Source organism: Tachypleus tridentatus, chromosome 5, assembly GCF_004210375.1.
Source record: "Tachypleus tridentatus isolate NWPU-2018 chromosome 5, ASM421037v1, whole genome shotgun sequence".
NCBI classification, from domain to species: Eukaryota; Metazoa; Arthropoda; class Merostomata; order Xiphosura; family Limulidae; genus Tachypleus; species Tachypleus tridentatus.
This window is the reverse complement of record NC_134829.1, coordinates 16,995,730-17,010,767: the sequence shown is the minus strand read 5'-3', so window position 1 is coordinate 17,010,767 and position 15,038 is coordinate 16,995,730. Positions and strand designations below refer to the sequence as shown.

General features: G+C 31.3%; 1 protein-coding gene across 7 annotated transcripts in view; it reads right to left on the bottom strand.

The window, feature by feature from the left end:
* The window catches only part of mip40 (Myb-interacting protein 40), a 52,794-nt gene extending 39,249 nt beyond the window's left edge, over positions 1 to 13,545 (bottom strand). For 2 of the 7 annotated variants that reach the window (XM_076501439.1, XM_076501443.1), the window contains exons 1-3: positions 13,470 to 13,545; positions 7,455 to 7,563; positions 4,656 to 4,728 (exon numbers count right to left, since the gene is read on the bottom strand). In XM_076501439.1, coding sequence (XP_076357554.1) covers positions 4,656 to 4,728; positions 7,455 to 7,488 — 107 coding nt within the window. In that variant the 5' untranslated portion in view covers positions 7,489 to 7,563; positions 13,470 to 13,545. Of the gene's footprint in view, positions 1 to 4,655; positions 4,729 to 7,454; positions 7,564 to 8,302; positions 8,406 to 8,752; positions 9,691 to 13,100; positions 13,352 to 13,469 lie in introns of those variants that run through there. The other 5 variants (XM_076501442.1, XM_076501438.1, XM_076501441.1 and 2 more) reach the window with 5 other exon arrangements.
* Positions 13,546 to 15,038: the final 1,493 nt, after the last annotated feature.

The window sequence follows — 15,038 nt, the reverse complement described above, 5'->3', positions numbered from 1 at the left end:
GAGGGACCTGCCTGGGTTTAAAAGAACACATAGGTAGAATGATAAAATGTTTAGTATATGTGCAGCAGTGCAAACAACAAGATTAGTGATGTCTGCAAACTAGAGGCAACAAAGAATAAGCCTTATGGGAAAGGTGATACATGGTAAATGAGGCTAAGGGCTTAAATGGATGTTGACAAAGAGCATATTATACCACATTCAAATCCTAGTTAGGTAACTAAAGCAATTTGAGGAGGGCAGAGAGCACTAAGAATCAAAGAAATTAGTGTATCTTCTAGTATCTAAAGATAGCTGATAAAGACACCTGATGTAGGGCAACTGTAGAAGATGGTGGGATAATCTGGTAAAGTTAAAACAATTGATCTGCCACCAAAGTAAAGTCCCACAGAAGATGATGATCCTGAAGAAGGAACCAGTTCATGATTCACTGGTTATATAATAACCACTGAAGGGGTCTCATGTGTGCTCCTCCCAAAGGTATTAGAAATTCAAGTGATATACACATCCCCAAAAGAGAAAGAACAATGGGAGAAGGAGACATAAGAGTCAAACAGCTTAATCCATAGCATGAAGTCAGATGGGAGAAGAGAAGAGGAACATATAATTTAGCAAAACACATTATAAGGTAATACTAGTCTGAAGGGCAGAGCCCTGAATTACAACACCAGATCTTCATGCACTGCATGTAAATAATGTTCAGTCGACTCCATTAGGGGAATGTGTATAAAGGTGTTGGTGATACTGAACTCTGTCATCTACTGTCCTGGTAAAAAATCCCAATGCAGAGTAAGGAATAACTCCATTGTAAACTTTGTAGAATCTAAGAATTAATTTACATGAGAAAGATCCATGACCAGACACCAGTCTCCCATCATTTTGGGTGCAACAAACAGAAAATTATAAAACCCAAGCAGAACTGGAATGACTCTTTCCACTGTCTCCTGACCAACAAAACTCCAATAGCTGCAGAGTGAAGGTTTGAAATTTGAGTATCTGCAGGAGGCAGAAACACAATAGGTTGGAATTATAATGGTAGTGGTGATGTGAATTGAATGAGTTATTCTGATGCAAGTACCTGTAATGCTCATGAATTCATAGGTTAAGAGTTTCCCACACATCCATAAATTGTTGGTGCCAATCCCCCAGAGGCCCATGCAGTGCTCACCACTACTACTAGTGGCATTTTGGGTACCAATGGACTGAAGGGCTGATGTCATGCACTGTAGCACTTGAATAAAAGCAAAACTATGATTCCCTGCAGGATCTGAGAAATGTTGAGAGGCAAAAGAGAATAGGGATGAATGCAGATGAATGGCATCAACCACCAAAATCCAGAGAATCTGAAATGCCCATAAAATTTAAGGATTGGAGAAAAGAACCTCTTGTTACTCACGGAGGGCAGCAACAGGTAGATGAACAATCTCCAACAACTCATCTCTATACAAAAACCTAACAACATACCAACTAAGAGACTAGGGAAAGTGGAGAAGTTTACAACTGAACCAAAGTGAAAGTTAACATCAAAATGATATAGTGATCACTAAGAAGCTTTCTAAAATGGAACGATAGATACCTCAGCATCATAGTTAAGAATTAGATGAATTCTATAAAATTGACTAATTAAAGTTCACTACACACTCCATTTCATAACCCCACATTTTAAGGAATGGGTCTATTCTATAAGTTCAAATATGTTTCTCCCTTGGCAGTGGTAGATGAAAGCATGTTGTTCTGACTGAAGTGGCAGATAAGGAAAAGTTTTCTCTTCATGTAACTTAGTAAACCTCCCTGCATGAATCACAATATCAGGATATAGAGTAAGAAATCTATGTACTCATGCTTTCTACCATAAAGGAAGGTACATATTCAAGAGCATACAGAAAAAAACCAAAAGATAAGCCAATGGCTCAAAATGCCAATGGAAGACAAGGAGCAGGATACAGTTCATTTAAAATGGCTTCATGAAAATCAGACAAAGTAAAGGAAGGTACTGGAAAAAGTAAATTTAAATTCTCTCCATAATGTCTAGAAAAGCTTGCAAGTGCAGCCTGAGAGTTCCTCAAAGAAACACCACTGAACCCAAATTTACGTCTATACTTCCCTATGGACAAAGTCATGGAGAACCTCAACCAAAAGCAGCTCACCTCCAGATTCATGAGCAACCCTAGATATTAGAGGTGGGACAGGAGAGACCTAATTTGCCTCTATTATAGATACATAAATCCAGGAATGCATGCCACAAATTGGCTTGTCAAATGAAATAGATAGCATAAAAAACACTCAAAGTGTCTCTAACATTCATACTACAGGAAAACATGTTGGTGAAGGCTTTGCAGAGAAATAGCAACAGAAGGAGGTGTTTATATACAGTACCAAGATAGAGGGAACATTCAAGTAAAGGGTGTCATGAAAAAGATATTACCAAGGATAAATGAGTGGGGAATAAAAGATGGGAGCAACAGAGAAAAACTCAGACAAATGTTTTGATGAGCAAAGGAAAAGAATCCCTAACAGTTAAGTAATAACTTAACGAGAGTTGAGGTGTGTATGAAATACTGCACTTATCTGTGACCTTGTTTTTTACATTGGTTGCCAATTAAATTTAACCTAATTTTTTTATACTAATAACACTTGTACACTAAATTTTTATTTACTTAAATAATACACCTAAGAATACAGTATAATAGCATGTACAAAGCAAACAACACCCTACCAATATTTATCTAGCTCTCTAACTGTAACTTAAGAGCCTTTAAACATTTCCTTAAGCTTGTCAATTTGAACATGGCAAGAGAAACTTTCAAACCAAATATGAAATAAACAATACATTTTGCTGAAAACAATGTAATTCATAAGAAACATTACAACTTTGCCTTTATATTGTTAATACATAATATAGAAAAAAATGTCAGAGAAAAGTATTAGCGATTTGTGAAAGAGAGGGTGTAACTGATGGGTCTGATTTTCTAGCTTATGGTTTTGTAAACAAATAAGATTGAAGGCTATAAAAGTTAGACTTTGTCTTACCAATACCTATGTTATAATAAGCAATTTGTATTAAACTTCCATAGTAGTAGTAAATAAGTCAGAGAAGAGGAAAGACCTAAAGAACAAATATCACAATTCTTATATTACAATGAGGATTTTTAAAAATATTCCTTTATAAAATTAAGAACTTGGAACTTTAAAATTTGATTTATTAACTATGCTTTGATTCCAAGTATTCATATACATTGATAATAAAGTAGTTTAATTAAACTTTGAATGTGACACTGAAAAGTCATGACATGCCTTTTGACATACCTTTAGTGAGAGGGTTAAACACTTATTGGATAAAACCTTAATAAGTAAGTCAAAAGTACATACACAAGCTGAACTGTTGAGAAAAATGTCTTGGAAAGTGATCTTTATAAACATCTTATGTTACCGATACCAAAATTCCAAGCATATTAATATCATTTGGTATACCATTGAGTTTTAACTCAAATCTGACTGCACAAGTGCCATTTTATTTCTAAATGTTGAGGTAGTTATTTTAACAAATTAAGATGAAGGTTGTTCTTTTCAGATAAAATAGGAAGTTTCCTGGAATTAATGACCCTTATTTTGTAAAGTATTATACACAAAACATTCACACAAGAAAATAAGTTAATTAACATTAGTAAACAGTAAACTTGTTTCAGTAGTTTAACACAGCAAATAATAAAGGGTGGTAAAAATATACTGCCTTTTTTACTGTCATATAACTTGTGTATATTTCTGTTATCCTTTAATTGCTTATGTGATAAATGTACTGAAATATTAACACTGAGATATTAAAACAAGTTGTTCCTTATGCTGACTGCATAAAGTAAAAAAACATATTTTTGGTTCCCTGTATTGTTTTGAAATTAACTCTGTTCTATTTTAGATTTTGTCAGTCACAAAGTTAACATAAGAAAAGTATACCAAGAAAGTCTAATAATTTTTGTTCATCATTTGAGAGGGAAAAAAAAAAATGCTGAAAGTTGCAGTAAGTTTTCTTAGAAGAGCTCATTAAGATAGAACTACTTGAGTAAAGTTGGATGTGTTAGAGAATTCTGACCATAAATTTTGATTTCAGTATATTTTGTTTTATATGTAATAAAGGTCTGAAATAATTAAACTGAAAGTTTTTTAATATCAAAATATTTTATATATATATATATATCAAGTAAGGTTACGGTACTTTTAAAAATACTAACAAAGTAATCGTTAGAAACAACTGGCTTCTAAAAAAACAATCAAACTTATTCCTACAAATACAAATTGGTATTTATATTTTGTAGTTCAATACTAATTTCAAGCAAAGTTAAGCCTTCTTTAACTTCAAAATGCAAATTATACTTCATGTCTGGAATTGCTTATTTATAACTTGGTTAATTTACTAATAAATTAAGATGAAAAGAAAACAAAGTCATAAGACTACTGTAACTGCAGAAAACAGATACAAAAAAGCAAAATTAAAACATTTTTCAAGTATCAAACCTTACTGTAAATCATTTATACACAATTTCCACCTCACATTTAAATGTATTTATAGACATACATGAAAATAATTTCAATTCAGTTATAAAATCTCTCCAACTAGTTTCTTTTCTTGTGAAATCCCACCAACTGAATGACAGAAATCTAACCTTTCATCAGTTTTATCCATCAAGTTCTGTAAAACACCACCAAGGTTGGAACGAGCATGAAGTAACTCGGGTGCTGAAATATTAATGTGCTCTATTTAATCCCATGTGCACCTCTTACAAATTAGTTCACACAAAAAGGGTAGATAAAGAACAGAACTAAACATATTCCTGAAACTAAATTAGCACAATGGTCTTGAATGCACTGCATATACAAATAATATAGGTAATCTTAAAAGTTTTGCCATAACACTGACAAGCACATTTGGTAACAATGTTACCCTCTTCTCAAATTAGCAAAGGTAAATAACCTTGCAGTTAAACAATCTAGCAGTTAAAGGAATAAAAACAACAACAAACAAACTTAAGGCAGAACATAAATAGTTTATTATGTAGCTTCCTGCTTAACAGCAAACAAATATAACAGCAATATTTTTATTACATGAATTTGAATAATCAGGTACAATAATTTCAATGAATTGATTGTTCAATTAATACAATAATAATCAAAATCACTAATTTTGAATAGTTGATTATTTTCATGGCCATTAATCATAATTTTCATAAATCAACTGTAGAAACAATCTGAAACAGTAATAACTGAATATATTAATTTTGAATGACTGACTGGTTTATTGATACTAATTAATTACATCACTTAAATTTACCAGATTTTGGATGATGAGAAACCCACTTGAAGAAAAAATGTATTTTCAAGACGGCTGGTATGGGTATTAGCATTTTAATTAAAATAAAGTACAAAACAGTGTTTTGACTGCAAACTCTCTCTCTGTCAACCTGAAGATGACCCAAAAAGGTCAAAATATTGTTCCGTGCTTTATTTTAATTAAAGTGCTAATACTCATATCAGCCATCTTGAGAATATAAACTTACCACTGTACTTAAAGCAGAGCCATTAGAGGACATTTTCAAGATTTTAGCAATGAATGTAAAAAAGCTTCTTCCAATATAAGAAGCAGAATTCAGGTATCAACTATCTTTCAACAATTCAAAAAATTTCCATTGTAATGACCTGGTGTTCACTTGATGAAATGGTAAAATCACAAATATGATGAAGAATATATTTTCAAAGGTTGTAGGAAATGTATTTATTATAATGTGACCATTAATAAACAATATAAGATATATTAGTTAATGTTAAAAGAAATGAAAAAAAAAACGTTCATACTAAAATTTAGAAAAAAAAAAAAAAAACTTGAGAGAAATTAAAGTTCATTGTTCTGTGGAAAAACCACAAATCTTGAAATATGCATTTTCAGCTGAAATGTACACTATTAATAAAAAGAGGTACAACAGAAACACAGTAAATAATTTAAAAACAAAAGCAAAAATAGTAATTTTTATTTACACAAATGTAATATTTTGCATACTGAAATATTTCTAACAACACCAGCAGCAACCCAGCACACATTCATTATGACTACATAAAATATGGTCTCTGTATTCAGTAAAACTTTCAACTTAGTTACTCAATATCCTCATTAGTGGTTAATAAAAAGAAATCTTAAATGACCTCCATCTGATTAGCTCCCAGACTATTTGGTACCATAAATAAATACTTCTACAAATCAGCCCTTTCATCTTAAAATTATCCTATTACTTCTATAATGAACTATTGTCGAACTAGTCACTATCCTTTCTTATAAGGAGATTAAACAGTTTGTTTATACAAATAACTACCTCTTTTGATGTATATCAATGCACCTATAAGTACACCCTAAAATATTAGCAGCTTTGCTACTGTAACAAAACACTGCTTTGATATCCTGAGAGATTTATTCACTACTATGTTGTTAACATGAGTTTTAACTACTTAAAAAGTTGTTTGGTTGGTTTGGTATTTTATGGTGCAAAGCAATTAGGCCATCTGTGCCAAACATCTGGCAAAAAGTTAAAATTAAAGTAAAATTATTCAAACTTATAAAAGGAAATTAAGGTAAAACAAAACAAAGTTTAATTTTTGACTTAAAACATAAATAGCATTAAATCCAATTATTATCTCTAGTCTACAGTGGTAAGAGTAAAATTACAGTAACACAAACTGTAAATGACTCTGTAGCATAATTGTGATTATCATAGCTCACCAGGATGACTAATGGGTAAGTTAAAAAAAGTGTTAGTCATCTGAAGTTGGCCTTTCCAGTCCTGGTTTCAAAATATTTGATGTTATGGCCATTTTCAAATTAAATTAGATGTAATTTGATTATTAAAAGGGAATTACATTAAAAAAAGTCTAATGTACAAACTAAAAAAAACTTAAATAGTATTAAAAAGATTAACGACCTTTAAAAAACTAAAAACATTTCTAAGGTGGACAGTGTCACCATCGCCAATAACACTGTCTAATGTTATGAACAAACCTTTGAACAAAACAAGTTTAAAATGGTATCGTTGTTGAGAGTTGTAATGATGGCAATACAGCAAAATGTGGGTTATTGTGACCTGAGTGTTATACACACAACACATTAATGCATCAGTCCCAGATAAAAGAAAATGAGTTTGAAAACTGTTTCAATGTTAAAACACTGATTTATAAATTTTAAGATAGATTTATATTACAAAAAATCATAAAAAATATTAGATTTTCAATTCTTAAAATTACATTCATGACAATACTTCCCTCTTTCCAATACCCTTGTACCTTTAATGCCATGAAAATGTTACAGGACGACCATGACGTGTTAATACATTATATAATATAACAAACTTTTTTTAAGTGTCTATGCTTTAAAAAAAATACAAACAAATTGAAAATAACAGCAAAAAAAAAATCACCTGTACCTGTTTTTTCTTGCTTAACTTTTACCGAAGACATTCTTGTAGCTTCAGGGAACACTTTCTGATGGTCAAGTTTCAGTAGTATGTTCAGCTTTGTTATAATGTGAAATCACTAAAAATAATAGAGCAACATTTAATTTCATTGCAATTATTTGATGTAAGTTAATTATTTATTAAACTGAAAAATTATTTGCACTTAGCTATCTGTTAACAAACAATGTGTAAAACAATCCAGAAGAAGGAGGAAGCAAATTACAACTGTTTATGATAATATAAAATCAACCTATCTTTCATCACAAAGCAATGTAGTCTTAGAATGTATTTCAAAATGCATGATTTACCAATTACAACAAAACATGAGAAAAATGATTATGTTGGAATACAGTCTAAATCTCCACAGATAGGATGAAAATCACGGTATTTCCCATTATTTTACTTCTGTTCTGCTAAATGCATCTGAAAGAATGAAATTTTGCATTTTTTTTTATTAGTTATATCCCACAGGTGAGTCTATATTATTATAAACATAAGTAATAGTGATATAGCTATAAAAATTTCATTCCAGTATTCAGTAAAACTTTGGTTAAATTCACACACACTATAAATCAACAAAACACTTTTAAATCTATGTGAGCAGCATATCATCTAGACATTATGGGAACATTTGGTCCTACAAGGCTACCTTCAGCAATCCTCCTCTAATAAAAGAAAAAAAAGAAATGCATGAGAAAATCAGCAACCCCTCTATTGAACCCTGTGAATGTGCTGGCCCTCTCCACTGTTGATAACATCTCATTCCATAGGTTAACCATCAAGTTAATAAAATAAAACTGTTTGAACTGGAGCCTAACCTATCTTTTTCAAGTCTTAAGTGTCATCTTGTCCCCTTGTTTTCAGAAAACATCTTGTAGACTTCAATCAGATCAACTCATATCTTTAAGATAAACTAAGTTAAAAAATGTGAACTTAGCAAGCTAAGAGAAACTTTTTATTGACAGAATCATTATAGTAACTCTCTTCTGAACCCGTTACAAAATTGTATACACTATTTCAAGTAATAACTATAAAATGATTTGTTTAAAGAGATAATAACCTTTTATAACTTGCAATCCACACATCTACAAATATACATTAAAACTAAATTTTCTCTACCATTAGAAATATAACATTGCCTTAACTGCTGAGTAACTTATTTGCCACTGTATCATAAACCTTTTTTTCAGTCATCTCACCACGTGGTTTCTAATCTATTTTATGCATGTGACAACAATTATAACCTAAATGCATTATCCTAAACTTACTATAACTGAAGGTCATTTTCTAAATATTTCTTAAATGTACCAGTCGATCCAAGTCATTTTGTAGAACCTTAACATCCTGAATATAGCTAGAAATACTCAATAATTTAATGTCATCAAACTTTACAAGTTTTATAATTATTCCCATATTAATTTTATTACTGTAAATACAAAAAACAAATGTCCAAACACTGAAGCCCTGATGAACCTCACTAGTAACAAGGATCCAATTTACTTGTACTGCACATTATAATAATCTACAAGAAGGAAACTTGTTTTTCCTGCACAAAACATTACTTTGGTTATGATATTTTGTATTTGAATGTACACAGTATATAAAATGTGAAGACAGTGTTGTGCACCTAAAGTAATTAACATAGTTAAATAACCGATCTTAACTATGTATTTAAGAGGTTAACTACGTAAAGTTCTGAACAAATGTAATGATTGTACAGGCCATCTCAAAAACTATGAGGTTAAACCTAAGTGGGTTAAACATGTTATACCCACAACAAACCCTCGTATGAAAGACACTTTGAGTGTGAAAAATGACAAACTGATTGACCTATCTTGTAAAAGATACCTGATCTAGCAATGCTTTCAACTCCTGGATACTTGGGGCAAGTATTAAAACTTAACGGGGTGATGGTACTGATCCTATAAATGTTTATAAACAAATAAATTCACAACATAAAATATTAGCACATATTCACTGTTGTTTAGAGTGGAACTCTGAAGGATGAGAGATCCAATCTCCAAATACTCTTCCCTTGGAAATGCATAGTACTATCTATACCTGTCTCCTTGAAACATATGGTGTCTTCATCTGTACTTTCCTAGTCCTAAGTTCAGTACAGAATAGTTTAATGAAACTTAAATCGCTTCCCATGCACTCATACACATGTAATTCTTTAAATTACATAGACTGCTTTTTCTCACCCAAACATTTTACAATTCTCTAGTCATTCCCAAACCACTTTCAATTTATGAATTTCCTTAATTAATGTTGATCAAAACTTTTTGATAACTTGTACACCAAGTTCACATCCCCTCCATTATCCAGATAACAAATAACATACTAAAAAAAACACAACAACAAACAAACAAAAATAAAACAGGTTAATAACATGTAACCTTTTATACAGTTGTGATAATAGACAAGAGTTTAAAAGAACAATAGGAAAACAACTCCCACATTTTAGAAATGGTTCAAACAAACAAACTCCAAAATAAACATACTACTTTTGTATTATTACATACGTGTAATCCTGGTTATGAATTAACAGTTCATAAACATGCTATAGTTGTTTATCATATCTGTTACTGATTGTGTTTTACAAATTTTTATTTGTATAATTTTCATTTGTTTTTTTATATTATCCTTTTTCTTTTATCTTGTTGTCTTTTTTACCAAGATTCCCTTTATAATATCATATTTCATTAAATTATTTTGTAACGTCTCTTTTAATGGATTCTTTAGTATCCCCCAGTACAAATGTAAGACGACTGGCCAAAATTTCCAGGCCAACTCTTAACACTTGATTTGTTAGTAGTAGTAACATTATCAACTTTCAATACCCAGGCACCTGATCAAACACTGCCTACTGAAATACCAAAAATTGGAAAGACAAGGTTGCATATCTTTTCTTTGAACTCTTTTTAAAACACTAAAGACAACATTGTTTTGTCTAGATGCCCTATTCTTAATCTCTGAATCTTCATTCTTTAGTTTATTACTGATAATTTATATTTATATAATTCAAATACATTCCAGTATTTCCCATAGAATGTTCAGGATCACCAAAATTTCTAATATCTTCTCTTGTAAAAGTAGAAAAGAATATTCATAAATTTAATCATCTCACAGTTTTTAACAAAACTCTGTCATTAATAACTTTTAATTTTAACATATTACTGTTGTCCCTTTTCTGCCGAGTTGTAGTTAGACAACTCACCATTGGATAGACTAGCTTGTTGTTTACGAGTAAACCAATATATATTATATTTAGTCGGGAATGTTCATTACTTGGTATATACATTTAGTTCTGGTATATGTAGATAACTTCTTCATTACAAAGTTAATATCAAATTCTTAAAAAATATATGTTCTTGCTGTTAGTTTCAATATCATCAACCGTCTCTTAAAAGTTCTTTTGTATTTTAATCAAATTCCTAGCATTCTTATAATACTGGATACCTTACACCTTACACTCTGAGAGTTTAAGCTTCTTAATTTATAGAATTGTTCTGATTTTTTTTTGCATATATTTTAATAAGCCAACTAAGTTTGATCTTTCTCATTATTCTTTAACTATTTCTGGCAACATGCCTAACTAAAATTAAACATGATTCATTTTAAATTTTTTTCTTAAATCTGTCCTGCATCATCTTTTAACCTATTCTAACACAGTGATACTAAATATAGTAGCATGGCTTCAAAACTGCATTCCTGAAAATAAAGAACTAAAATTTCATTTCTTATTTCCTCAACAGATAGAAAACATTAAAGTTAATTACTATACAAATGATCTTGTCTCACTTCACCTTTTGTAACCTCAAAAAGAGAGTAATGTAACTAAGAGAAGCCAGGGATCATTTGGCCCTTCAAGACTGTCTGTGCATATCCACCCTTGAAAAAAAGCAAAAACTTAAAAGCATCCTTTATTTTTCAGGAAATTAACAAATTCCCTTTAAAGGTTTGTACAGAGCCAGCTTCCACTACTACCAAAAGCAATTCATTATATAAACTAATCACCCTGTTTAAAAAGTAAAACTATCTAAAGATGTCACCTGCAAGAGCTGTCGATTTAAAAACTTCCTTTGAAATCCCTTATTTTAACCCACCTAGATACAACCTTTCAACAATTTTGTTACGTTTTCAATTCCAACAAGTTCATCCTTTCTGTAATGGGAAAAAAAAACTTGGAGAACCTCTCCCCAAAACAAAAGCCTTGCAAATGAGCTAGTGGAATGTACTGTAAGAGAAAATCAACATACATTTTCTAGAGAAAAATCATCCTTTTGTAATCTGTTAATATATTTTGAGGAAGTTGTTTGTTATTTAGACACTGGAAAGGCCATGAATACACATTATTTAAAAGAAGCTACAAAAATATTTAGCTAAGAAAAACACATTGGCTGAGTTTGAAAATTACTAGCAAATTACATTATAGAAACAACAGATTCATGAGACTTAAAATGCAGTCGAATGATGAACAACATAAACACAAAAGTGGTAACATATTTAACACTTCTGTGGTTGTATTATTTAAAACTGGATTATAGTGACTGGATGAAAGTAAGCAAAATGTCATTATTAACAGAATCTAGTTCAACTGGATCCTTGTTAATAGTGGAGTCCCTCGGAATTCAAGCCTTGGGCATGTTCTTTATCTTATTACTAATAAAAGGGCATAATTTATAAATTAGTTACTGCAACTTGAAGACAACATTACATTCTTAGCTATCTCTTGTTGTACAGAGTATTTGTAGGCACTATGGAATGATTGGTTCAGTTGATTAGTTCAACAACCATTTAGAAAATTACCCTTAATGATGTTAAGTGGAAGATAATGTATTTGGGATTTTAGAATTTCTATCATATGTTTAATATAGTTTGGAATACACTCAACAGCATGTCTTCAGAAACGGTTATTGGCATAGTAATTAATAAGTTACTTAAAACATCAAAGCAATATTCATGTTACATCAGAGATGATAAAATTATCTTGTGTATACAACATTTATTTTCTCTTGAGAAAAGATGGACAAGAGCTAATCTTATTAAAGTTCAAGATTTTGTGAGGAGAATCAATATGACCAAAAATATCATTAACAGCAAGAGTACCAAACTGATTATACAATCTTTACAAACAGTAATGTAAAAAAGATGTATTTAATTGACTATACTAAACTCCATTCTTAATACACAGCTTGTCATAATTGGAAATTAATATTAACAGGGTGAAAAAAAATCTTTAGTTTCTTTGTGCTAAATTTTTATAACACTAGCACTTAAATGGGTGACTGATTGATTTATGCCTTTTATGGAATAAAACCCTGTCGGCAGTCGTGAAAATTAGCACCTTATAAATACAACAATATCGATAATTTCATGAAAATTAAAAGGGAGTTCTACGCTTTTCTTTCTAGGGTGGGTGTAGAAATGACGCTAACATAACTTTAAACTTAAAAGTAATATGCAAACTTAACCGTTAACAAATTTACTTCCAAAAACATACATTTAAAAATAGAAATAATTACTTTAAGTTTGTGAAAATGGATTAATTTCACGAGTTTCAACTATAATTACAATAAATCGTTATCATGGCTTATGTGTTTACAAACTTACCTAACGACATGTAACGTTAAATATATTCTGACAGAACAAACTATATACTATTACTGCTACACTAGTACTACTTTATTAACACTTTTGTAGCTAGTGTAACTTCACCAATCTTAACATTTACTAGTCTCAGGCTTATCAAATTTGACTCTTATCTTACGATAAGACATTCTATTCTCAGCGTCTCAAAAACCACAGTGTATTACTCTCATTGAGTTCATAATTTTAACAATACATTTACTTCTTTGATACGTTATAACACATCCAAAATAGCACAATACTACTAAATAAGTGTATGATAAAAATATTCCTACGAAATAATTTCTAAGATCCTATCTATTTAACTTAAATGTTAATATTAATAACGCCTACCAAAACTATAAAAACACTTTGTAGATACACCTATCGAAAAATATAATATCTGGTAAAACAAACAAATAAAAAAAAATCTTTAGGTTTTAAAATCGTTTTATTTCACCATATAGTGAAAAATAAAATAAATCCTTAACATATGTACACATAAAGTATTTCTGTAAATTCGTGGTTACGCCAATTTCTACGAAAAATTAAATTGATGTTTTCTTTATGCTGTAACAGGTCATACAATTAATAATAAATTAATTTTTTCTCGTGGTAGGCTTGTTTTAAATTTTCGCACAAAGCTACACGCGAGTTATCTGCGCTAGGCCACCCTAATTTAGTAGTGTAAGAGTAGAGGGAAGGCAGCTACTCATCACCACCCACCGTCAACTCTTGGGCTACTCGTTTACTAACGAATAGTGGGATTGACCGTTAGTTTATAACGCCCCCACGGCTGAAAGGGCCAGCATGTTTGATGTGATGGGGATTCGAACCCTCGACCCTTGGATTACGAGTCGATTGCCTTAACCACCTGGTAGGCAAAACACAGATAGTCCATTGTGTGGCTTTATGCTTAATAATAAACAAACAAACAAACCTTCCAAGGGCGGCACGTTCATAAGGCGAAAAAGATCTTAATATTCTGGTTGTTCAGCTGTTACACATAGTATGGGCAATAGAATTTTAAATTATATTTATAGAAATATTGAGTAGACAACTAATAATGTTATAATGTCATTGTTAAGGCCGCATTTGGAATACAGTGTTCAGTTTTGGGTTCCCAACTTTTAAACGGAGACCGAATTCTCGATAAAGATTTAATTTGCTTGTTTGTTTTTTTAATTTCATGCAGAGCTACATAAAGGTTATTTGCACTAGCTAGTAACTGGTGTAGAAAGGGGTTGCAAAATGGAGTTGCTAGACTAGACAGGTAGATTTTACAATGAGAGACTGAAAGTATAATGAAGATGCTGAAGATAGCTCAGCTAAGGGTTCTGGGGGAATACCTCCCGGAAAATTAATATAACAATATGATTTACAGTTCCTATGAAAGTGGGGGTGAGTTAGCTTCCCCAGCATCCCCAGTTACAATGCCTCTGACAGTAGTAGGCTAGAAGGAATGCAACTAATCAGCACCACTCATTGCTGATTCTTAGATTACCATTTTACCAACAGATAATGGTATTGACCGTCACATTATAATGCCTTCACCAGAGTCTCACCACTAATTGGACAAACATATTTGGTGACATGGATTTGAATACGCAAACCTCAAATTTTGAGCTGAGCACCTTAACCACCTGGCAATGCTAGGCCTGAAAAGATTCAGAAGAGAGTTACTAGGATAATAACCAGGAACGGATTATGGGTCAGATGTGGATGTGACCCCACTTTTTTATACTTTAATGGAGAGAATGATAAGACTATGGAAGAAACTTCACATTTATCCAAAGCGAACAGCTCTACTACATGAGTGGTCATTCTCATTACAAAATAGATGGGGTATAACTTTGGGATATAAACTGTATAAGCATTGTAGAACATCGCTGTTGACATTCTTACACAATATCGTATGAAGCA